The sequence below is a fragment of the Microcebus murinus genome, chromosome 2 (assembly GCF_040939455.1).
Source record: "Microcebus murinus isolate Inina chromosome 2, M.murinus_Inina_mat1.0, whole genome shotgun sequence".
NCBI lineage: Eukaryota > Metazoa > Chordata > Mammalia > Primates > Cheirogaleidae > Microcebus > Microcebus murinus.
This window is the reverse complement of record NC_134105.1, coordinates 86,304,824-86,330,286: the sequence shown is the minus strand read 5'-3', so window position 1 is coordinate 86,330,286 and position 25,463 is coordinate 86,304,824. Positions and strand designations below refer to the sequence as shown.

At 37.9% G+C, this 25,463-nt stretch overlaps 1 protein-coding gene across 1 annotated transcript; it reads right to left on the bottom strand.

Annotated features, from left to right (window-relative positions):
• Positions 1-933: 933 nt before the first annotated feature.
• On the bottom strand, positions 934-3,293 carry PRMT6 (protein arginine methyltransferase 6). The gene has a single exon (XM_012751703.3). It carries the CDS (start codon positions 3,249-3,251, stop codon positions 2,121-2,123), a length of 1,131 nt encoding a protein of 376 aa, XP_012607157.1. The 5' UTR covers positions 3,252-3,293; the 3' UTR covers positions 934-2,120.
• Between the last annotated feature and the right edge of the window lie 22,170 nt (positions 3,294-25,463).

Genomic DNA, 25,463 nt, shown 5'->3' with positions numbered 1-25,463 from the left:
GGTAAAGTCTAGATTCCTGTATGAGCTGTTTGGCTCCAAAGTCCACGCTCTTAACCATTATGCTATGCTAGCTCTTGACTATTTGGTTAAGTAGCTACATTTTTTTTTTTTTTTTTGACAATTCGTTTTTCTTTTGGGAAACAGTAACGAAAATTTTGAAGCTTAGTTTGCTTAATTACAAAATATCTACCTTTTACTTCTATGGTTTCCCAAGTTTTAACTGAGGTTCTTTTGTATGCTTACATTGGCAATGAGAACTCTATAGTACTCATATTTACAAAATATATTAAAAAATAGAATTTGGAAGAATGTTTTCATTTGCCCATACAGTAAAGGGATTGTTATAGAATTGTTATAGGATTGTTTGTTAAAAAAACAAACAAAACCACCAGAAATCTACTCAAAATCACACACGAAAACTCTAAATGTTTCATTAACATATAGATGACCCTAAAACAAGGAGCTATTTTTTTTGCCTCTAGCGTAAACCAAGTCTAGCTTGCTATGACTGTAGTATTTATATAACTATCCTGACAGCAAAATGCTAAGATAACTGTACTGCTTGCTGTTCAATTATCTTATAAAGCTGATGATTTTATACATGTATGTCTTCCTTCATGAAATATCTCGTGTTAACACCAAATTTTAGCACATTAGTTATAATACTTAAATACTTTAATATGCAATGAATAAAAGAACAAAAACACTCAGTTACAATAAATAAAATATTAGAGTACTTCAAAATATGTTTTTCACACTTATTTTCTATTGGCATACAAAAGCTACTAGTATGCAAAAACCATGCATTAAGCATAGTTTGAATTGTACTGAAGTTATATTCTGAAGGGGTTGTAACCTTTTTCTTAAGAACTGATAATATTAAAAAAGCAAAAGCATTATAATTCATAGATAATACACAAGACTTCACCTATAAAAAGTGAGAATGCCAATGTTTTATTTGCTACAGGGATAAGGAGGGGAACATCAGTGAAATAAATTTGATAACATGACTCACACTTCATTACAAGTGACTTTCCTAAATTCACAACTTTCACATTTGGCTGAGCTAAGAAAGAAAGAAAGAAAAAAAACTAAAAAAGGAACTTTCACTACTTGTAAGTAGGCCAAGTCACATGATTCCTATAAATGAGAGTTTAAATGAGAATGAGAGCACTTTTCTAGCTGAGAAAATATTTTCCTTAATTAAGTGAGCTTAAATAATTTACCCATGGTGATGAATAAGCCCTTGGGATAGATTCAGAAACCTCTTCTACCAGCCTGTTTCATAGGAATTACACAAATACTTACTATGGAACATACATGAAACATTTTCTTGGTGGTCTTAATAGTAAAGGTAAGAATTTTAAAGATCATACTACTTTGTTGTCTTTCAGGTCTTTTTCTCCTAAATGTACCATCTGCATTTCTTGGATATGTTGTACAATCATATAAAGTGCATTTTACTTAATGGATTAATGTGTTCAATCAACTTTAACACCCTATGAAAGTACTAAGAGTAATGAGAACAGGGCTATTTAAACTTCTTCCTCATCTCCTCCCCTTGATTATGAGTACAGAAATTTATTTAGAAAACAATGAGGAAGAATTATCATAACCTTGAGGCACCTAGGGACAGAGAGAATTCAGAGACTGAGAAAGCATGGCTCAGGAGAGAGATAAAAGTCATATTGGAAATGTATGGAGTCTAAATGAACTTTTACCCTTTTCCCCAGCTTCATATTTAGAAAGGGTGTGAGATGTCAGGAATGTGCATGGACCCTTCATCAAATGACATTTTCATTCGTGTTTATTTTTCCCACAAAACAAAAGAAATGGAAATACAAGTGCTTGGTACTACATGCCTCTGAGGCTTAAAAGCCCATTAATAAGCACGCTGTATCCGTCGTTGAGGGGGATAACTTTTCAAAATAAACATCGCCAGAAGAATCTCCTCAAACAGACACTGAAATCATTCTCCCTCCCCAGCCACGAGGGAAAAGGGAGACAGTGATATCGCCCCCTACTTGCATGTGGGATCTCCCTCTCTCCTCCGACCTCCCTACCCTCTCCCACGCAGGTCAGGCTGCCTTGGGAGGTAGCTGGGAGAAAAGGCAAAAAACTCAGTCTTCCATGGCAAAGTCTTTGGTCTTTTCCTCCTGGTCCCCCACTTTGTAGCGCAGCAGCACGCGCAGGCGACGGGGGTTGTCCCGGGAGGGCAGCAGCGTGATCTCTCCTGAAACGTCCGTGTCTTGCTCCACTTGTACAGGCTCGTTCAGGTAGAGGAGCGCCTGCTTCCAGTGGGTGGCCGGATGAAAAGGTGAGGTGGACAGCACCAGGGGTTTCTCTGAGTCCCCTCCTGGGAAGGTCACCTGGAACCAGATGGCAAAGCCGTGCATGGGCGCCGAGCCATAGCAGCTGCAGCGGAAGCGCCCGCCCACCCCAGCCACCAGCTCCTGCTCCAAGCCGGCGCGGGCCAGCTCGAGCTGAGCGAAGCGCTGCGGCCGAGCCAGCACATCCTCGCCGGACAGGCCCTGCACCACGATCTCCGAGTGGCCCATAAGGCAGCGCGTAGCGAAGCTCTCCAGGCAGCTCATGTCCACACCGTAGTGCTGCTTCACCTGGCTCCAGAAGCCCAGGCGCCACTCCAGCATCTGGTCGCTGATGGGGGCTACGAAGAGCTCGGCGGAAGCTGGCAGGAGCAGACCGCCCTCCTTCAGCCACTTGGTCCTCGCGTGGAGCACGGAGCTCAGCATGGACTCGTGCAGGAGTCCGTAGCCCATCCACTCGCTCACGATGGCATCCACCTGCTCCGGCAACTCCACCGTCTCCACTGGCCCCGGCAGGACGTGCACCCGGTCTTCCAGCCCGTTGAGCCGCACCACCTCCCGGGCCTGTTGCCAGATGGCGCTGGCCTCCACCGCGTACACGCGCCGGGCCCCGGCCTGGGCACAGAAGATGCTTAGAATGCCGGTGCCCGCGCCCACGTCCAGCACCGTCTTGCCCCGCAGTGCTGCCCAGTTGCGCAGGATGCCCAGGCGGTAGGCATCGGTGCGGACCCGGTCCGCAATCATCTCCTCGTGGACCGAAACGTCCGAGTAGCACTCGTAGTACAGCTGGTCCCGCTCCCGCTTAGTCCTCCTGGGTCGCTGCGGGGCCGCCTCCCGCTCCCCGCCATCTTCCTCCTCACTTCCCTCCCCTCCTTCGGCGCCGCCGCCCGGCGACTCAACCTTTCTTTTCTTGGGCTGCGACATCTTGGCCGCTGCGGCCGGTTCCCGGCGGGCTTTGCGCGGCACTGCGCGGGCTCCAGGAAACCGGGGCTTCTGGGACTTGTAGTGCGCGCTCGCGTCCCTCACTTCCCGCGTGGTCGCTTGAAGGTCTCCGAGCCTGACCCAACTTTTATCCTGCTTCTTTGGTGTCCGGTTTCCCTCCGCTCTTCTACCTGAATTTGTAGTGCTTTAGTCCTCCCCACCTTCCTTAATCTCCTCACATCCCTTTTGCTTTCACTCACTCTCTTAAGTAGACAGGCCCACGTAAGGCTAAAACTTCACTTTTGTCTCCTCTGCTGAACTCCTCAGTTTTATGCCACCGAGTTATCATGGCGGCCTCACCTGGATGGTGCAACAGTTCGAGCTCTCCAGACGCGGCGTCTTAGAAATTGCACTACGCATTTCTGTTTTTAGTGGAGGTAGGGTTCAAAGGAGGTGTAAGTAGAACAAAATAATAACAATATGAAACCTTGATTCTGATTGTAATGTGACCGTTATTTCTTTATTTTTTTTGAGACAGAGTCTGGCTTTGTTGCCCACATTGGAGTGTATTGGTGGTCATAGCTCACTGCAGCCTCAAACTCCTGGTCACAAGCGATCTTCCCATCTAGGGTCACAAAGTTCTCGGACTTAAAAGTGTTAGCCATCACGCCTGGCTAATGTGACTATTAATTAATTGAATGATTTAAGGCAGATAATAGAACTTCCCTGGCCTTCAGTTACTAGCAATGAGGAATCTTCATTGCAGTCAGGGAAGAACTATGTTTTTGGTATTTCTCCTTTCTATTTCATGAGAATAGTTACTTGGTTCTAGGTCCCGCTCTGATAATATGTGGCTCTTTAAAAAGTTAAGTCCTAACCGGGCGCGGTTGCTCACGTCTGTAATCCTAGCACTCTGGGAGGTCGAGGCAGGAGGATCGCTCAAGCTCAGGAGTTGGAAACCAGCCTGAGCAAGAGCGCCACCTGTCTCTACTAAAAATAGAAAGAAATTAATTGGCCAAATAAAAATATATAGAAAAAATTAGCCGGGCATGGTGGCGCATGCCTGTAGTCCCAGCTACTCGTGAGGCTGAGGCAAGAGGATTGCTTGAGCCTAGGAGTTTGAGATTGCTGTGAGCTAGGCTGATGCCAGGGCACTCTAGCCTGGGCAACAGAGTGAGACTCTGTCTCAAAATAAATAAATAAATAAATAAATAAATAAATAAATAAATAAATAAATAAATAAATAAATAAATAAATAAATAAATAAAAATAAAAAGTTAAGTCCTGGAAGGGTGTAGAATAAAGAGCCGTTAAAAAGCAACAGTGGTGTAATACAGTCAAACTCATTGCTAGGTGTACTGTAGTAACCAATTATTTTTCTCTGAGAAGTAAAAGAATCCTCCAGCCCTTTTGATCACTCTTCCACTACAACTCATTTTTTCCTGTGTCTCCTTGTCTGGGCAAGATTGATACTCTCTTCTGTCTCTTCTGTTTTTCTTACAGTCAACCATCAGCTGTTAATCTTTTCCATTTTTCTTGTTCATAATGGAAATAAAATGTATTTTTAAAAATATGTGATGTCTATATGAGTGTCTGTATTCTTCACAGGTAAGATGAGAATACCGTTTTCTCCTAGCCTGGAAAAAAGATCACACAGAAGAAAATTGAATTTTATTTTCTTGTGGTCTTGAACTATGTCCATTTAACCAATGGGCCTGCATTCCTTGTCTGGGAGAAAATTTCCTTCACCCCATTCTATTAATCTTTCATTAATGGAATAGTTTTATTGATGTGGCATTCTCAGTTGTACTGTACTTCTAACTCAAGACTCTCCGTCCTGGCTGCTCATTAGAATCCTCGAAGGAGCTTTTAAAATATACCTATGCCTGGGTCTACCTGAGACCAATTAAATCAGAATCACTCTAGTGGAAACTGGGCATCTAGTTTTTAAAAGCTCTCCAGGGAATTCTAATGTGCAGCCAGGGTGAGAACCACTGTTTCTCACTAGAATAATCTTAGTTAAATCTTGCTTCATTGTTTAAATTGTATTTTTTCATTGTCCAAGGCTCAACCACTTATAGCTTTAAGGCCATTCTCTCTTTGTGCCTTGGTTCAATACCTTGTTTTAAGAAAATTGAGGCCCAGAGTAGGGCACGGGATTAGAGTTGTAAATGTGACCACTTTAATACATTACTGTTAGGCTGTCACTTAGTACATTAGTTACACATCTACCATTTTTTCTTTCTTCAAAATATCATCTCTTCATGTTAAATGCATTCACTGCACCCAATTTTCAATTTCCTTCCTTGTGGTCTCTTTTAAGAAAATTCTGAATAGAGGTTTTACTGGTTCTACCTCCAAAATATATCTTGAATTCATCTGCTTTTCTCCATTTTCATTGTCAATACCGTAGTTTAATCTTCTATCTTTACTTGCCTGGAAATTAGTCTCTTAAGGGATCTCCAGCTTCTAATCACACCCTTATGTAATCCCTATTCCACATAGCTGAAAGAATAAGCTTTTAAAGACCCAAATTAGAGCATATAATTCTCTAGTAACTTCCCATTCCAGTATCTGAAACAATCCAGTAACTTCAGTAACTTCCCATCTAATCTCATACCATTTTTCCCAACTCCTCATTGGGGTCAAGACATATAGGCCTTCAGTGGAGCCTAAAGGCTCTTCAGGTATAGGTATAGGACTCATAGGTATAGGACTCATACCTATAATCCCAGTGACTTGGGAGGCTGAGGGGGGAGGATCACTTGAGGCCAGGAGTTTGAGACCAGCCTGGGCAACAGTCTAAAAAAGGATAAGAAAAATAAGCTGGGTGTGGTGGCCCATGCCTGTAGACCCAGATACTCAATATCCTGAGGCAAGAGGATCACATGAGCCCAGGAGTTTGAGGCTGTAGAGAATTATCATCCGGTCACTGCACTCCAATCTGGGAGATAAGGCAAGACCCTGTCTCTAATAAATAAATATGTAAATAAATTCTGACCTTCCAATGTTAACATTTCTTTCCTATGTCATGTCTTCACTTATGATCTTTCAGTGCCTGGAAAACTGTTTTTCCCCTTAGCACTTCACTTTAATGGCTTCTTCTCAGCCTTCAGGTTTCAACTTAGATGTTACCCCCTGAGAAAGTAGGAGGAGGTAGCCTCTAAAGTAGCCTTCTCTGGCTACTTTAAATGATATTTTCTAATTTAAGACACTATTTCCTTCCTAGATTTTATTATAATCTGTATGTATTTAATTAATTTGTTTTCAATGCAATATAAACTCTAGGAGACTTGGACTTTAGTTTCCACACTGTTGTAGTCCCTAGCACTAAAATAGAATCTGGCACATAGAAAGTGCTCAATAGATAGTCTTAAAAAAAGACTATTGTGGGTGCACAACTTATTATACATGGAAGAAGAAGCAGAGAGAGTTTTGGTTTTTTCGTTCAATGTGACAATGAGACTCTGGTAAACTGAGATAAATCCAGGTATAGATCAAATATAGAATGCTCCCAGAAATGAGAAGTTTCATTTTTAAACGCTCTTAACCCTTCTAGATAGAATAATGGTAACCCCCAAATATTACACCCAGGGTAGAGAAGAAAAGGCTTACAGCACTTTCCTTTCTGCACTTTGGCTTGTTATAGAGAGGGAGCTCTTTACTGATCTTTTCTACAACACTCAGTTGTTTAAGGAGGAATAGGACCTAGATCACAGTCCTTCCTTAAGCACTGCAGCTCAGCAGCAAATCACCTGGATGGGAGAAGAATTGGAGCTGTGCTGGCTGAGCATTCGTTGTGTTTCCTTCTCAGTGGTCTGCTTGCCACGCCTAACCAATGCTCAAATCCAGTGTTTTTCAAACAAATGATCTTGAAATCAATTCAGTGCATCTTACCCAGCACTAAAAAAGATGAAATAGATCAGAAAATCTTAAATGTGTCAAATGAGTAAAGGCAGGTATTGTTTCATAACTTGTTTCAGTTAAGTATATTGTGTGTATATTTCTTACTTCAGGTTATGTTTAAAAAGTTCAAAATCCAGTTTACTGTTCTCCAAAACACCATGAACTTTGGCATTTCTGTTCCTTTGCTTTGGGTGCTTGTACTCATTTGTCCTCTCATTCATCTTTTTAGATAATGTCTTTGCAGCTTTTTCAACCATTTTGTGGTCCTTTTATACTTACATATAGCTATTTTTTTTTCATTTATCTCATTGTATAAAAGCTATTTATATACCTGGATTTCCCATGCCATACTGTGGACATTGGAACACCAAGACTTTATATTTTTCACTTTACACAGTGTACTGGAATTTGAACCATTTCCATATTCCAGATTGTTGATCCTGAATATTAAATGATAGAATCATAATGGATTTTCTGTATCACACATATTCATTTATTCATTTCACATATTTATTTCAACCATTCCTTTATTCAACAAACATTCTGGACTTCTCTGCACTAAATTTCATTCTAGAAACAAGGGATATAGTAAACAAAAGGACAAACACCCTTATCCCTGAGGAGCTTATAGTTTTGTGTTAATGCTATGTTACCTATTATTCTTATACTTTCTTACTAACACATTATTATACCACTTTTAAATCTCAACTCTTTCCTGTATTATTTAATCTTAGATGTGCTGTTGTGATTTCCTCCTATAAATACTTATTTCTTTTACTCTTTAATTTGAAGGTCTGTTGTTTAAAAACGTGTTTTAAAGCCTAGTATAAGGATTGAAGATAGTGCCTTCAGGATTTCAAGAATTCATTGTAATTCTCAAAGTGTGTTGAGGAAGGGTAAAGGAGCAATGACATGAAAAATGTTATAAATATCTCTTTGATATGAATATTCATTAAATGATGTAGTTCTTGCTGTTCTGCAGTAACTTGGAAGCTACAAGCATAGAAAGAGGCACTTTTGTCAAAAAAGAGTCTTTTATGGAAAATAAAGACAAAAAGTGGTGATTTTTATATTTAAGCAAATTGGAACATCAAACACAAAAAGCCTAGGTATATGTTACTTTCTTGAATATAGTGTCTTTTACATCTGTGGTGTATCAGTCCAGGTATTAAATCCAACACTAAAATAGATGAATAGCAAATTCATAGCTCCCTGATGATATTATGAGGGGGTCTAATTCTTTTTTTGGGGGGGTCTAATTCTTTTTAAAAATGTTTATATTGAATTGTTTAGGTAGTGACAATAGGAATATTATATACTTTGTCCATGATTATCAACTCAGTTTATATTTATTGAGACCTCTTAGAATATAGAATATGCCTTTTTAAGAATTTCTACTATAAATCAGGCCACGATAATAAAAATTGTACAGAAAAACCGAAATGTACATTATAATCTGGGGAAAAGTAATGTATCAATGCATTCATGGAAATAAGCACTTGCTCGCCTGCCCCAGGTGTAATGAGAATCAGGTAGCTTAATGAAAATCAAGGATTAAGCCTAATGAATATCATTTAATAAGAACTCTCTCTCTCTCTCTTTTCTTTTGTGAAAAGCCTTAATATGAAAGAAAGCCAACTATTTGCTTCAATGAGATAAATATGCTCTCTTAGTAGTTTGCTACTAAGGCATTTAAAATCCATAGAAGTAATTATAGTCATGGTAGTCCAGTGGTTTTCCAAGTGTGGTCTCTAGACCAACAACATCAGTATCAACTGGGACATTGTTAGAATTACAAAATTTTGGACCCAACTCTAGAACTAATGAATTAGATCTCTGGGGATGGGGCTCAGCTGTCTTCATTTTAACAGGCCATTCAGGTGATTCTGATGCACACTGAAACTTGAGATCCACTGCCTAGGGCCTAGGCAGTACAAGGAGAGTACAAGAACCAGTGTGAGGCCACGTGGAGTTTATGGAATGGGGGGGCCTATTTTACAAGACACAATCAAGGTATTGACCTGGCGGCCTTCCTCTCGGAAGTTCGGGGTTCCCTTCCAAGCTCAGGTGATAGAAGAATTCAGTTCTCTGAAGTAGTAGGACTGAGGTTCCCATTTTCTTCCTGATTGTCAGATGGGGGCTACTCTCAGTTCCTAGAGGCTGCTGGTAGTTCTTTGCCACATGTCCCCTCTCTCAGGTTTTCTTATAACTCAGAAGGTTACTTGTTCAAGGCCAGCAGGAGAAGCTTTCTGATTTCAGGAAGGGCCCTGGTCCACCTCCAGCTGAGGATAATCTCCTTTTTGAGTAACTCAAAATCAACTACTTTAGGACCTCAGTTAGATCTGTTAAATCATATTTTCAGCTGGAGAAAATTACTCAGGATAAAGAGACCAAGGATATGTTCCCACCAAAGCTGATAAACTCAAAATATCTGCAAATAAGTCTGTGTCTCAGAGGAATATGGGTGTGGCTTATGGCATCTGGAGATGGCTAGAGCAAATAGATCAAAAACAAAGTTTTGAACAAGTTGTGCACCACATCTGAGCAGAAAATTTTAATGCAGCTAGCTGCAGAGTTTGCTTCTGTCACCCTTGGGTTTCTGAATCCTACCATGTGAAAAGCATGCCCCAAATAGTAGCTACTTTTCTAGCCTGGCTTCCAGAAGAGAAAGTTCCTGGAACAAAGCAAAGCTGAGCTGAACTCAGGTGAACCCAGAAGAATATAGGAGACTGCAGCTCTCATGTAATAAAAGCAAGGAACAAGAAACTTATGTCGTTGAGTGCACTGAGATATTGGAGTTATTTGTTACGACAGCAAAAACAAACCTGATTAATACAAATATACACAAAGAATGATTTATCATTGTAGAACCGCTACCCAGGTTGAGACATAAAACATTACCAGAACTAGAGTCTTTCCTGCGTCCCTCCAATTTCATATTTTTCCTCTTTCCCAAAGGTGAGTTTCCTAATAATACCATAAAAGATTCAGTGACTTGGTTTAAACTTCGTATACATGGAATCATACAGTATGTGCTCCCTTGTGTCTAATTTCTTCGCTTACTGTTATGGTTGTGAGATTCATTCATGTGACATGTGTAGCAGTATTTTTTTTTTTTACTGTAAAAATTTTATTTTCTTTAAACTTATGAATCTGCCAAAATTTATTTAACCATGTTTCTATTGTTGCACAGTTCCTCTTAGATGAAAATAATCATTTCTGCCAGAAATTTCATAGTGTTTTTAGGTTATTTTTTTCTGTATGGTTCTTTTAACTTTTAATATTTTCTACTTTATATAAATTACTTAGTTTTATGACCATATTATATGTTAAGTACCTAATGGTAAAAATTGTGTTTTCATGTGGTAGGCATTTCTGTAATGTCTTACATGCTTTCTTCATTCATTCATGTTTATTCATTCAACAAATATGTACTGAACACTTGATATTCTGTAGGCTCCAAAACCATAGAGAGCAAACAAAACAAGCAAAAATTCCTGTTTTTAATGGAGTTTACAATTTTAGGGAATAATTTCTAATTCTCAAAACCATGAAGTAGGTCTTATTGTCCCCATTTTCTCAAATGGGGACACCAAGACACATAGCAGCTATGTCCATCTCTTATTTATCTTTTCTACTGGATTATAAACTCCTTACAGGCAGGTTCCGATCTCTCCACAGTGTCTAGTGGAACACTCTACATGTCATCATAATATTAATAATTTTGATGATGGTTAACATTTATTTTATGCTTTCAATGCACAAGAGACAACTCAATTTTCACAAAACCTATGTGGTATGTATTATTATTAGTCTCATTCTGGAAACCAGAAAACAGGCAAAAAAAGATTAGATGACTTGTCTTTCATCTAAATTATTTTATGTGCTGAAATTAAAGCATGTGGTTGCATACAACAGTAATTCCTTCATTTTCATTGCTGTACGATATTCAGTTCTCTGCTTCCTATAAAGTCACTATGGTATATGCTATGCTATATGTATAAATTACTGAGTAGACAAGGTAACTTAGCTTCTCATTTCTTCCATCTCTGTTCTGTAGCTACTCTATTTCTATGCACCAAAGGGAAAAAAAACTTTAGACATTATGCTTTTTTTCTAATCTCTACATGTGTTTTATTTGGAAGAATTGTAGTGTGGGGATTGTTCGTTATGCTGTAGTAGACAGTATTTAAGCATCTTAGCTGGTTTGTTTCTTAAAAATTGTTAAGCTTATTCTACACACCTAGCACTGTGCTAGGCTTTAGGAAAGAGAGGGGGAAGCAGTCTCGGTTCACCCTAAGGAGCTCACAAAACAAACAGCTCATAATCCATTTGGCAGAACTTTAATCCAGGTTCGTTTACAGTTTACAAACCATGCTGAGTGCCTTTTTCAAAAACTTGAGGATAATTTTTGTGTTATTCGAATATCTTTTCTACAGGGTGCTGCAGATAGTTAATTTGCACTGAATTTTATTGGTGGTTAGTGGAACATTCATGTTAGTCTTTTGATAAACACTACTATATTTTCTACTTAGTTTTCTAATCTGTTAAGATATTACTGTAGAATGTAATCGCTACACTTAAGAATTAAATCAAATTTTCAGTTTCATGCATATAAAATATTTTGTAAAGTTCTATTAAATGACATTATAATTATTGTTTTTATTGTTGGGCTTATGTTTTATCAGCATAATCAATATGAGGATATATCAAGATGACTGACTCTGTTTTTTGTTTTTGCTTTTTTTTTTTTTTTTTTAATGTCCATTGAGTTGAAGACTTTTTTCCAAGGACAGAAAGCAAATTTGACATAGGCTTTCAGGCTTCTTTTTGTATTCTCAAGTATGGTTTATAGCCTCAAGTGTGGTTGTCCTTACCGACAGAACTATCTTTTATCTTCTTTTTATAAGATAAGATTAATCTATTTTTTAAGTTAATACACCACTGGCTTTATATCCTTGTTGTAAGCTTTGGGAATAGGTTGAAGCCTCTTTGTGTTGCATTATTTACTGTGCAGCTACATTCAAAAATACAATGAATACACTGAAATTAATAACTCTAGAAGGGTACAAAGTGATAGTATTCACGCTCAATTACAGAGATTATCCATTACATTAATATAATAGCGATGCTATTCAAATGCAATATGGCGAATAAAAATAAAGTGTCAGGCTAACAAAATTTTAACATTTGAGTCTAGGAAAAAAGGAAGATAAATGGTTACAAAGCATGGTTAATAACTCACATGCATATGCTCTAAGTCCTTATTTCCGGTGTCAACTCTTAGCAGAGGACACCAGGCAAGTGAACTTGAATACCTATTTGATTAGCTAGCTTTTAAGAACTGAAATAAGCTTTTATATGCTTTGGGAAGAATTGCTGGCAAAAGGATAAGAGAGTGGGTTTTAATGGAGGTAATCCTCTAAGAAATTACTCCTTAGCAGTTAGAAATACAGAAAAGCAAGATAAACTTGAAGTAAGCCTGATAAGTCCTATTTTACCCATTGTCTTCTTTTAATAGATACTTTGGATCTGGATTAAACTGTGTTCAGTAGTCACCCTAAGAAATCTTACTCTTTATATATTCTTCCACCCCTCTCTTACCCAACTAATGATTACTTTCCCACCTATCCGTTGTTAATGAAGTCACTGAATAGAATTATTGGGTGGAGTCCTGATTCTTGAGTTAAGACGATGGATATGTAAGGAGTCGTCATGTGTTCTATAAGTGATGACTATCAGACTTGCCTGGATATCAGAATCAACTGTGTGGCTTGTTAGAAATGTGCATGCCTGGGTCACTCTCCCATAAATTTTTATTCTATAGATCTGGGAAGAGCCAGGACAATTGTATTTTTCAACAAGCTCCACTAGTGATTATGATGCATAAACAAGGTTGATAACCCATTATTGATTCAAATTACATTTCATAAAGAGGTAGGGAATTTTTTAAATAAAGTATATTTCAGCATTGATTTGAATTTATATTATTTTGTATACCTTATACACATAAAAGTAATATTTATTATCCAAGTATTAATAATGCCTGTGCATTGTAGAAACATCAGAAAATATACAATCAAAAAGAAGAAAATAACTTCATGTAATACTACTTTAAAAATTTTAAATATACAAAAGGAAATTTAGAGTTCAGCTATAGTAGTAGAATTTTGCCTTTGCAATTGGAAGCAGAATTCCATAAGTTCTCCACAGTGTTATTTTTATTGTGTATAATTAGATATTACTTGTTCAAATTGGCATTTTTTTACTGAAGGGAGGATCCTATCCTTCCCTTCTTTCTCTACCCCCAAATTTTTCTGTTTTTATCCCCTCTGGGAAGTGGCATAGCTGAGTTCAGCATGAGGGCTCAGAAGAGCTGATAAAGCACTTTTGGGATTATCAGTCCTAGTGACTCACCAAACTGGTGGTGACAGCATTTCACTCACCCATTCAATGTGTTCATTAAACAAACATTTTTTTGAGCACCTACTAAAATGCCAGACACTATGCCATGTGTGGTGATACCCAGTCCCTGTCCTGGAGAAACTTCACACTCTGTATGGGAAATGGACAATTAAACCCAAAAATTTACGGTGTATTGTATTTGTGCTATGAAAGAGATATGCACTGGATATGTTGGGCACACATAAGGGGCACCCAACATCAAAATAAGGAGTCAGGAAGGATGAATATGAAGAAAGGATGTGAAAGCAGGGTGTTGGAGCTGGAAGATACTCATGTGTGGCCTTTGCTGATTTTGAAAATCATACAGGGGCTAACTAACTCCACGTACGATATCACTGGCTAGAGCGGAGACCAGGAAGCGCTTTGCTCTCTTCCTTTAAATAGTATTCTTTTTCTCGCTTTCATAGATGCACTATCTCTTATTATAGTTCCAAGGACCCTAATGGTAATATTTTGAAAAGTTCTTCTCCCTGCATAGTTTATGTTTCTTCTGAGAAGCCTTTTCATTTTTGTTTGTTTGGATCACTATTTTTCAAGGTAGAGGTCAGATTCTTCTGAGAAAACTCTTCCAATCCTTGCCAGAAGGGTTACATAGGCTTGGCTTTCGACTTCATTTAAGTGCATGGAGTAAGAAGGCAGAGGTCTCAGCCTCCAGGGAGTAAATGCTCACCGGAGAGAAAGCCAACCCAGATCATCAGACAATATAATGGTGAGATAACTGGTTCTTATAAAGACTTTTCACCAATCTTATTATCTTGGCCTTATTTTAACCTACACTTCCAGAGGAGGGCAGTTATATGCTGTAATAGATAGGGTTGCTTCTTGCATTCCCCATTACTTGCTTTGCGTTTAGCCTTCTTGGGCCAGCTGTCAGTCGTTTACTTTCTGGCCTCCAAACTTTTGTCTCTCTTTTGTACTCTTTTCTTTGTGGCTTTGTGAGTTGAAACAAAACAAAACAAAACGCAAAGAAAAACTAAACAAAGCAAAACAAAAACAACGTATCTCTAATATGGTATGGTTTCAGGAAGGAGAGAAAGTAAATTCATTAATTCACTTGGCTCTTGTGCCTGTATCTAAGGACCTCCTTTTTGCAGGACACTGTGCTAACAACTTAGTTCATAATAATTCTAGGTAACAAGCATTATTATTGTACCATGTTAGCAGAGTAGGGAACTGAATTTCAGATCGCTTAAATGGCCAAAGAGCTAGTAAGTAGTAGAGCTGTGGCTAAAAAGTGGCTGAAATCTGCGGGTTGGTTAAGTAGGTTTTGAAGTCTCTTTTGGGCTAACATCATTATCAAAGACAAGCTCATCCTTTTCCTATGTTTGTTTGTGGGACTCTGACAGTGAGGAACTGTAAATGGAAGGCTGGGCGTGGAGCGCTAAGAGACAGCCCCTGTTCTGTATGGAGCTGATTGTGGCAGCTCTGTAACCAGTATGGATTGGACTGCATTCTGATATGAATTCTTTTAGGAGCTTAACAAAACTGCATTTTGATGATCTATTTTAGTATTTTACTAATTATGAAATGCAAGCCACCTGCTTTCAAAAAAAAAAAAGGAGCTGGAATGGAGAATAACAGAGATGTAAACATAGTGACTTTTATGGGCAAAAGGAGAATTTTAACAGCATGTTTTAAAACAGCTGTTTCACAAAATAAGGGAATTGCTTTTTTTATTGTTAAAGAATGTGCACAGGTAATTCATTTTAAAGTAAAACTTGTGATCTCATTTGACTCTTTGTAGCATCACTAAATTACTTAATTAACTAATTATATTATTGACCAGGTTCTCAATGTCTGCCTTCACTAAAAATATTATTTTGTAAGAAAGGCATATATAAATTAAAAAGACCAATTTTCTTATGTAGTTTGTGAAATTGACCTCATGGCTTTATGTATATAACTGGTATAGAGAGGAATATGCATTATCTTTTCTAGGAGGGATAAATAGGAGTAAGAAGGGGTACAAGATAATATTGATAATATTTTTGGGGGGGTAATATTTGTAAAGGGTGAAGTTTGGAGTAGAGAAAGATTGTTAAGTATACTGAATTTAAAATATGAAACAGTGCTATAAGATAATTGAAAAATTATCTCTTCTAACAAGACCTTCATTAATATGCACATCTATTATCCAGCAAGTGGTAGACCTCAGCCCCTTGTTATGGACTGAATGAGTGTTTCCCCTCAAATTCGTATGTTGAAGCACTGACCCCCCCCCCCAGTGTGATGTTGGGAGTTGGGTCCTTTGGGAGGTGATTATAATTAGAGTTAGTTAAGAAAGTGGGTCCCCCATGTTGGGATTAGAGGCCTTATGAGAAAAGGCAGAGAGAGCGATAGCTCTCTCTATGCCACGTGAGCACACAGCGAGAAGGTGGCAGGGTGCAAGCCAGAAAGAGAACCCTCACCAGAACCTGACTGTGCTGGCACCCTGATCTTGGATTTCTGGTCTCCAGAACTGGGAGCTGTTCCCAACCCATTTGGCACCAGGGACTGATTTCATAGAAAACAATTTTTCCAACAGGGGCGAGGGGTGGGCTGGTGCAGGTTAGGCGGTGATGCCAGAGATGGGGAGCAGCTGTAGATACAAATGAAGCTTTGCTCACTCACTGCTGCTCACCTCCTGCTGTGAGGCCTGGTTCCTAAATTTCATGGAAGACAATTTTTCCATGGTTGGGGATGCAGAGCTCAGGGTGATGTGTGGACTGGTTCCTAACAGGCTGCAAACTGGTTCTGGGATGTGTCCCAGGGGATGGGCACCACAGGTTTAAGCAAGATGGTCTACAGTATTTTGTCGTGGCAGCATAAGAGGATTAATGCACCCCTCAATATAGTGCTTCATCTTGCTCTAAGCTTTGTTGGCCATGGTCCCCATGAGTTCCTCTCAGACTTCCTCTGTTAAGTATATCCCATGGTACCTGAAACACATCCCCCTTGAAACATTCAGCAATACTCTGTGTCCTGGTTTTTAAAGAAAAGCTGACAATCCATATTTTTATATGAAATTTTTAAATATATTTAATATCAACAAATCATTCTTTAGTACGACACATTGCTATGCTGGATTCACCCATAAGCAACCAGTTCACAATCTTTGTTTTAATGTGTATGTCCTAGCTCCTAAGCTCCTTGAAGGCAGGGTTTTTGGGTTTTGTTTTTATTCCCTGATTCCCAAGATCTAAATTGGTTGATAATCAAATAATATTTTGTTCTTGTTGATGCTGATTCTACGGAAAGTTACTCTTTCTCTGATCTGTCTCTTCTTTAGGGAAAAGATTCCCAATTGCATTCATTCTTATATTCTTCCTCAATTATATGTTTAGTTCATTTTCCTGCACTCCTTTGATCTTTCATATTTTGGTGAAGACCCTTGTTAAGAGTCATATTGGGAGACACCTACCTGTCCCTATTACCATTTTTCTTTTTTGAGACTGGGTCTTTCTCTGACTCCTGGACTAGAGTCCAATGGCATCATCACAGCTAACAGAAACCTCAAACTCCAGACTTAAGCGATCCTCTTGCCTTAACCTCCTGAGTAGCTGGGACTACAGGTGGATGCCACCATGCCCCACTAGTTTTTTTAGGGGTTTTTTGTGTTATTTTTTGTAGGATTTGGGTCTCACTATATATGTTTCTCAGACTGCTCTTCAACTCCTGAGCTCAAGTGATTACTCCCAACTCAGCTTCCCAGAGTGCTGGGATTACAGGTGTGAACCACCACACCTGTATCCTGTTATCACTTTGAGACTCAAAGAATCAAAAATTGGGGTGCAGTTCTCTTTTCAACAGTTGGCCTTGAACTGTTTCTAGAAAGGAATTGACTGATGCTAAATATAAGGAGGGTTTCCTCACTATTTCTATGTTTTCTTTCTGTTTTCATCACCCACTGTCTTGATTGTTATTTCAACAACAGTGCTGTTTTACAGCTTTGTGGTCCAATTTCTCTCAGTCTCAGTGGGAAGGCTTCTCTTTTATGTATCTATTTGCTCCTATTATGTGGAAATTATCATTTAAGTGGCTAGACACCTGTTTATTTATTCTGCAAGTGGCACTGCTCACTGTCAGTGGTTGTTTTTGATGCTAATACTGGTTTTTGCTTTGTTTTATTTTGGTTCCTGACATATTTGCAGGCCTACAGTTTCTAATAAATAACAATGATGAATTCCTTACCAGTTCCCATTCCTACCTCACCACAATCTTCCTGAAGTCAAAATAGAGACCTTCTTTTTCTCTGGCTTTATATTTAGAATATGTAAACTGTTCAATCAAGGTATTTATATAATGAAGCAAGTTGTATTTCAATAAGGTGGTGCTGATGTGATTTTCTTATGAGCTACTTTTCTACAACAATTTTTTATAGTTTTATTTTTAGGATAGGTGATAACTTTCCATAGTTCAAAAACTAACATAAAAATGCAAAATAATACACATGAAAAGTCTCAATCCCATCTTTTCTTGTCCTTTGCTCAGTTCCTATTTTCCAACCGTACAGGTAACTATTTTAATTAATTTTCTCTATATCCTTCCACTATCTGTTTATATATATGTACTATGGTCTGAATGTTTGTATCACCCCCAGATTTATATGTAGAATCCTGAGCCTCAAGGTAATAGTATTAGGAAGTGGGGCCTTTGGGAAGTGATTAGGTCATGAGGGTGGAAGCCTCATGATTAATGCCCTTATAAAATAGACTTGAGACAGACCCCTTGCTCCTTCCACCATGTGAGGACACATTGAGAAGGTGCTGTCTACAAACCAGGAAGTGGGCCTCACCAGACACTGAAACTGCTGGTGCCTTGATCATGGACTTCCCAGCCTCCAGAACTGTGAGAAGTAAATTATTTCATTTATAAACCACCCAGTTTATGACATTTTGTCATAGCAGACCATATGGACTAAGACAATAGGTAAACAAGTACAAATACATAATATCATTTCTTTGCTTTCTGAACACAGGATACTATTGTTCTTCACCTTGAATTGTTCAGTTAACACTGTTTCTCAGAGCTCCTGCCATATCAAAGTAGAGAGTTCTGAATTCTTTTATACAGTTGAGTAGTATTTCATTTGCTGGAGGTACTGTATTATGATTTATTTAACCAATGTCTTATGGATGTGCATTTGTTTTGTTTCTCGTATTTTAACAGAACGTGCAATGTTACAACAAATAACCTCTACAGGCCTCATGTCACATGTGCCAAATAGATTTGTATAAGATAAGTTCCCAGAATTGCTATTACTAGGTCAAAATGTGTATGCATTTATGATTGTGTCAGATGTTGATAAATTGCTTTCAAGAGGAATTGTACAAGTTTATATTCTCATCAGCAATGTGAGAGAGTGTTACCATCAAGTTTACCTATAGAGAGCTTTTTCAGGCTTTTGGATTTTGTCATTCTGATGGGTAAATATAGAGTCTCAGAGTAGTTTTAATTTGTATTTCTCTTATTATGAAAGGAGTTGGGCATCTTTTTATGTGGTTAAAAGCTATCATTATTTCTTTTTATATGAACTTTATGTTCATAGCCTTTGCTTATTTTCCTATTGGGTGTTTAGATTTTCTTCTTATCAATTTCTAGAAGTTCTTTATAAATTATAAGGATCAGTCTTCATCTTTGATATAAGAGCCAATTGTTTTTTGTGATTTGAAATTTGTCTTTGCTTATGGTATTTGGCTGTGCAAAAGTTTTAATTTTTTAATTATTTTAATACACTCAGATTTATCTTTTTATAAATTAAGGATTTTGAGATATGATAAATGCCTTTTCTATAGCCCTCTCCCCAACACACAAAATTTTATTCTAGCATTTTATAATTTCATTTTATTAACATTTGGATTTTTGTTTTATTCATCCATTCATTGAACAAATGTTTATTAAATGTCTGTCCTATATAGATGCTACTTAACATGGTTCGACTTACAATTTTTTGACTTAACAATGGTCTGAAAGTGATATACATTCAGTAGAAACTGTACTTTGAATTATGAATTTTGATCTTTTCTTGGTCTAGCAATATGTGGTATGAGACTCTCTCTCTGGCAATCCTGGGCAGTGACAAAGAGCTGCAGCTTCCACTTAGCTACGTGATCATGAGAGTAAACAACCAATACTTTACAGAGTAGTGTGTTCCCAGATTATTTTGCCCAACTGCAGGCTGAGGTAAGTGTTCTGGGCATGATTAAGGTAGGCTAGGCTAAGCTATGATGTTCAGTAAATTAGGTATATTAAATGCATTTTTGACTTACAATATTGATATTTTCAACTTAGTATGAGTTTACTGGGACATATTTCTATGGTAAATTGAGAAGCATCTGTACTCTGAACTATTTTAAGTACTTGGAATGTATCAGTGATTAAGACAAATATCCTTGCTTTTGTGGAGCTTACGTTCTACTGGAGGGATATAGATATATATTCCAGTGAAGGGAAACAGAGTAAAATAAATAAAATAAGTAAATTATATAGTATATTTAGAAAGTGATGAATACTATTAAAATTAAGATAGAGAGAGCAGATTAAGGGGAACTGTAATATTAAGTAGAGAGTATGAATTGCAATTTTAAATAAAGTGATCAATGTAGGCCTCATCGAAAAGGTGATATCTAAGAAAAACCATGAAGGAAGTGAATGACTTTCATGTAAATCTTTGGAAGAAAAGTGTCCTAGGCAGAGACCCTAAATCAAGAGCATACATGAGAAAGAACAAGAAGGCAGTGGGACTGAAATGTAATGAATAAGGATGAGAATAGTTGTAAATGAATCCAAAGAGGCAACAGGGATCAGATCATATAACTCTTTATAGACCCTTGTAAAGACTTTAGTTACTTTGAGTGAAATGAGGAATCATCATTGAATTTTAAATCCAGGAAATACAAATATGACATATTTTAAAAGGCTCACATTGGCAGCTGTGTTGAAAATAGACTATAGGAGATCAAGAGTAGAAATGAAGAGATCAGTAGAATGCTATTGCAAAATTCCAGGTAAGATGTGATGAGGACTGAGAACAGGGCAGGAGTGGTAGAAATGGTGATATGTGATCACACTGATATATTCTGTAGAACAAGAGAATTTCCTAATGATCAGATAGGGGAAAGAATGCAAGAGGATGCAAGGATGAATTGAAAGATTTCCTGAGCAAATGGAAGATTGGAGTTACCATAAACTAAAATGCAAGGGCTATAAGTGGAGAAATTTAGGGAGAAATCAGAGGTTCAAAAGGGAATTGTTTTATTTTAGATTTTTAATAGGCTTCTGAGTAGTGATGTCAAGTAGGCACCATGAGATTGGATGAGGTTGCTAAGTAAATGAGTATAGAGAGAAAAAGACCAAAGACTGTAATCTTGTTAAGATTTTGAGAAGAAGAGAACAAAATAAGCTGTCAAGGAGTGGTGATTAAGGATGGAGGAAAACAAGCATGTGTGGTGTCCTTGAAACTCAGTAATGATACTGTGTTAGATGCTGCCGAAAGTACTAAACATCAAGGAAGATGAGGACTGAGAATTGACCATAGATAGGATTTAGAATGTGAAATTATTTAGGGACCTCATTAAGAGCAGTTTTGGTGAAGTGGTGTGAGTTAAAAGCTGATTTGAGCAAGTTTAAAAGACACAGGAAGAAAGAAGTTAATGACAGTCAGTTTAGACAACTCTCTCATGGAACTTTGTTGTATGGGAAGGAAAAACTGAGATGGTAGCTGGTGGGAAAAGTAGGGTTAAGAGAAAAGTTTCTTAAAAAGATTATTATTGTTTTAAGTTAAGAAAAATAATAGCCTGTGTGTATGCTGATAGAGATGATACAGAAGGGAAGAAGAATTTGATGATGAAGGAAAGAATGGCAGAAAGTGCTAAGTGATGCTCTTGATTAGGTGAGGGGGATGAGATCTGTTACACAAGTAGGGTCTGGCTTTAGGTTAGGAAGATGGATGGTTTATCTACGCCAACAAGAAGGAAAGCGGACTCTTTTGGAGCAGATGTGCATAGGCGCATCTATGTCATTGTGCCAGGATATTTTAAATGCTTCAGTTATTTGTGAGGTAATGTCTTAGTCTTTTCGGGGTGAAATAACAAATAGCCATAGACATTGTGGCTTATAAGCAACATTTATTTCTCATAGTTCCAGAGAAGTCCAAGATCAAGGTGCTGGTGGATTTGTTGTCTGGTGAGGGTTCACTCCTAGTTCACAGACGGCCATTTTCTTGCTGTTACCCTCACATGGTGGAAGGGACAAGTGATCTTTTTTATAATGGCACTAATCCCATTATGAGGGTTCCACCTTCATGTCCTAATCACCTTCCAAAGATCTTACCTTCTAATATCACCTTGGGGATTAGGCTTTAACATGAATTTTGAGGAGACACAAACATTCAGTATATCTCGAATAAATGTCAAGATCTTTAAGAGCGAGAATGAGGGAGAAGGTGTTGGGGGTGAGGAGAGAGACTAAGGAGTTATGGTCACCCTGGAGTATGGGAAACTGAATGTATTGGGGGCATAAAGTGTGCTGGTAGCATGAGGGCCCTGGATTTAAAGTGAGAGCAGGCAGCATGTTTTACTTCAGCTATATTTAGCGCGAGGATGAAGGTATACAATGGTGAGAGGTGGATTTAACCATGGTTGCGGCTTTTTCTAAATTAGTTCAATGAAGTGAGAGAAAGAGTGGAGAAACTAAGTAGTTTTTGCTGGAATAGGAGGGGAGTGAGGATATAAAAGGGCAGGAAAAAGATGGTAGGATCCATTTTAGTGGGGTTGAAGGAATTATGGAGACTGAGATATTAGCAGGAGTTAACTGTAAAGAGGCATGGCCAGAAAGTGGAATCAATAAATTGAGATCATGGAAGGGCTGCAGCCTATAGAGCCTATAGAGTGATCTTGAGTGTGAGTGGCTGAAATAGGGTGAAAGACATAATACGACATATATTTTTAAAGGACACACCTTGAATGACAGGATCATTAAAAGGTATGAAGTCAAGGAAAAGAGAAGATGGAGTATGAAATGGATCAACTGTATGTATTATGAGCTGAATTGTCTCCCCAAAATTCATATGTTGAGGGTCTCAGGATGTGACTGCATTTGGATACAGAGACTTTAGAGAGGTAATAAAGTTAAAATGAGGACATTGTAGTGTTTCCTAATACAATGTGACTGGTGTCCTTGTAAAAAAAAGGAGATAAGGGCATATTGAAAGAGAGACACCACGATTGTGTACATGAAGAGAAAAGGTCTTGTGAAAGAGGTGGCAAAAGGGTGGCCATCTGCAAGCCAAGGAGAGAGGCCTCAGGGGAAACCAGGCCTGAAGGCACCTTGATCTTGGACTCCTATCCTCCAGAACAATGAGAAAATAAATTTCCATTTTATAAGCCATTGAGTGTCTCGTATTTTGTTGTGGAAGCCCTAGCAAACTAATACAGCATGTCTACTGAATCGCCATGGAACAAGGAGAGAGTGACAATGAGTCTGGGGCTAACATTGTCAAGAAATTAAGGGAAATAATACAGAGCATGTGATATGTCAGCAGATCTTAGGGAGTATTCGGTAATGTCCTCTGATGACAACAGATGCAAAGCTGGACTTTTTTTGGGGGGTGGGGTATGGTCTGAAAGTAGCAATGAAGACCAAGATGACATCTTTGTCACTTACGGGCCCAGTGACACTAGGGCTATGGATCAAAATAATTGCCACCATTTGGGATAGCTGCAGGAAAAGCCGGGTCCATAGGGGAGAGCCAAGTTTCAGTTGGGGAGGAAGGTGAAGGGAATAGGATTTTGCTCCTAAGGGCCCCATGAATTTCATAGGGTACAGTGGATAGCTTGGGAGAAGGGGACAGAAAGAGGATGTAGGCATTATTATTGTGATTAGAATGTAGATGTTATAAGAGTGTGGTGCTGTCCATAAATAGGGACAAAGGCATAGTGAGGTAAGTCTGGGAGTATTCTAGGCAGAGCACCCCTTTAGGCCTTAGAATTCAAATTGCTGGGGTTGTGAGTGGGGGTGTTTCTGATTAAGAGGATAGAACACCTAGCAGGTATGGCTTTAGGTTTTTGACTTTGAATGGAGTGGTGGTGATTTTACGCAGAATGTGCTATGTCTTAACCCCATGTCAATGGCCTCAGGGACTTCTTGGGAAGCACAGTGCTCCACTAAATATGTTAGCTGCTTACTTATGACCATCTGGAAATTTATCCTGTGTGAAGTATTGAACCAATTTCATTTTGTTCTAGACAGTTACCCACATTGACTCAAGACCTTTTTTCAGATAGTCCATCTTCCTCCCATGGATTTGAGATGCCACCTTTAATATATATTATACTAAATTCCCATAAGTATCCTGTATCTTGTACATGTATCTATTGTTTTTAAAACTGTTGTGATTAGAAAATATTCTCTAAGAAATGTTATACAATTTATAGAAGTCTTTTTTAATGTGATTTTATCAAAAGGTAGGTTATAAAAGTATATAGCTATTGTTTGCTGGGAGGGAGGGCATGAGTTATTAAATTCTTTTTATGTTAGAAGAATTCTTATTCCTAAATGTTGTGAGAACAACCTTCTCCATTATTTTCCTTCACTGAGATTGTAATTCTGCAGATGTTGGTCACTGTATTCTTCTGCACTAGCCTGGCCTTAACCATCAAGCAATGACATAGCAACGCAGCATAGCTCCCAGGAGGAACATTATCACAAACTGCCATCTGCCATAAGGTAAGTTACTAATGCAAGGTTGAGCAAGTTCCGCTCTGAAGTAACAGTACATCCTGGCAGGTCAGGGATTACAATCTCATCTAGGGAATAAGCTGTTTGTACTGCCATCAAGAAAATTGAGATTTACAATTGATTAGTAATAGTAATGATGATGATTGAAATACAAACAAACCATCCACCTCTAATAATTAAATAGATGCCAATTTTTGAGCACCTTAATAGATGCCTGGTACTATGCCTAGGATTTTGATCATGTATAATAAAAATAATAATGAATTATTATCTTAGTTTTACAGAAGAGCATGTTAAGGCTCAGGAAAGTTGAATAATTTGCTGTCTCACAGCTAGTAAGTAGCAGAACCAGGATTTAACGCAGTATCTGCGTTCTAGTCCAAATAGTAGATTTCTTTTTGGTTTTATCCATCACTTTACTGCTAAATATTGTTTAGGTTAGTTATATGACAGAGAAAATCTCACAAAGGACTAATTTCCAGAGCAAATACATAAGAACACCTTAATTATGTTGGTTTTGCATAAGTAATTATCATTCCCATTTAATGTCCTCATAAAATTAATGCATACATACTTTAACTTTATCCATTTATCTATCTTTCCATCATCTATCTATATTCTGTGTCAGAATAAATTTGTATAAATAATCATAAAGATAGAAACACTTATGTAAATTATTATAATTTTAAAAAGCAAAAAACATACTGGCTTGTTTTAATCTCATAAAATCCAGGATTATGGAAATCCTAGTGGCAAAAATATGTAACTGAGTACTTTTTATTTGGTTATTATAAAACATGTACCTCAAGAGAGAACATCTTTATTAATAATGATTAAGGGAATTTAAGAATTAAAGTCTAGTTTTATCAGATTCTGAGGTCAACATTCTAATTTTCCACAAGTAGTGAGTGGATTTTTAAGCATTTTTCTATTTAAAAATTAAATGTAACATAGAGTTTTAATTGACAGAGAAACATAACTAAATAATCTTTCAAAACATCAGAAAACAACCCAGTTCCTTTGTTTTTGTTTTATAAATCTAAGTAGTAGTTTTATTTTTCCCTTTCGCAAGTATGGTCCAGATATTGAGTTGGGCAGTAAGCATTTTTAACAAGTATGCAGAAATGT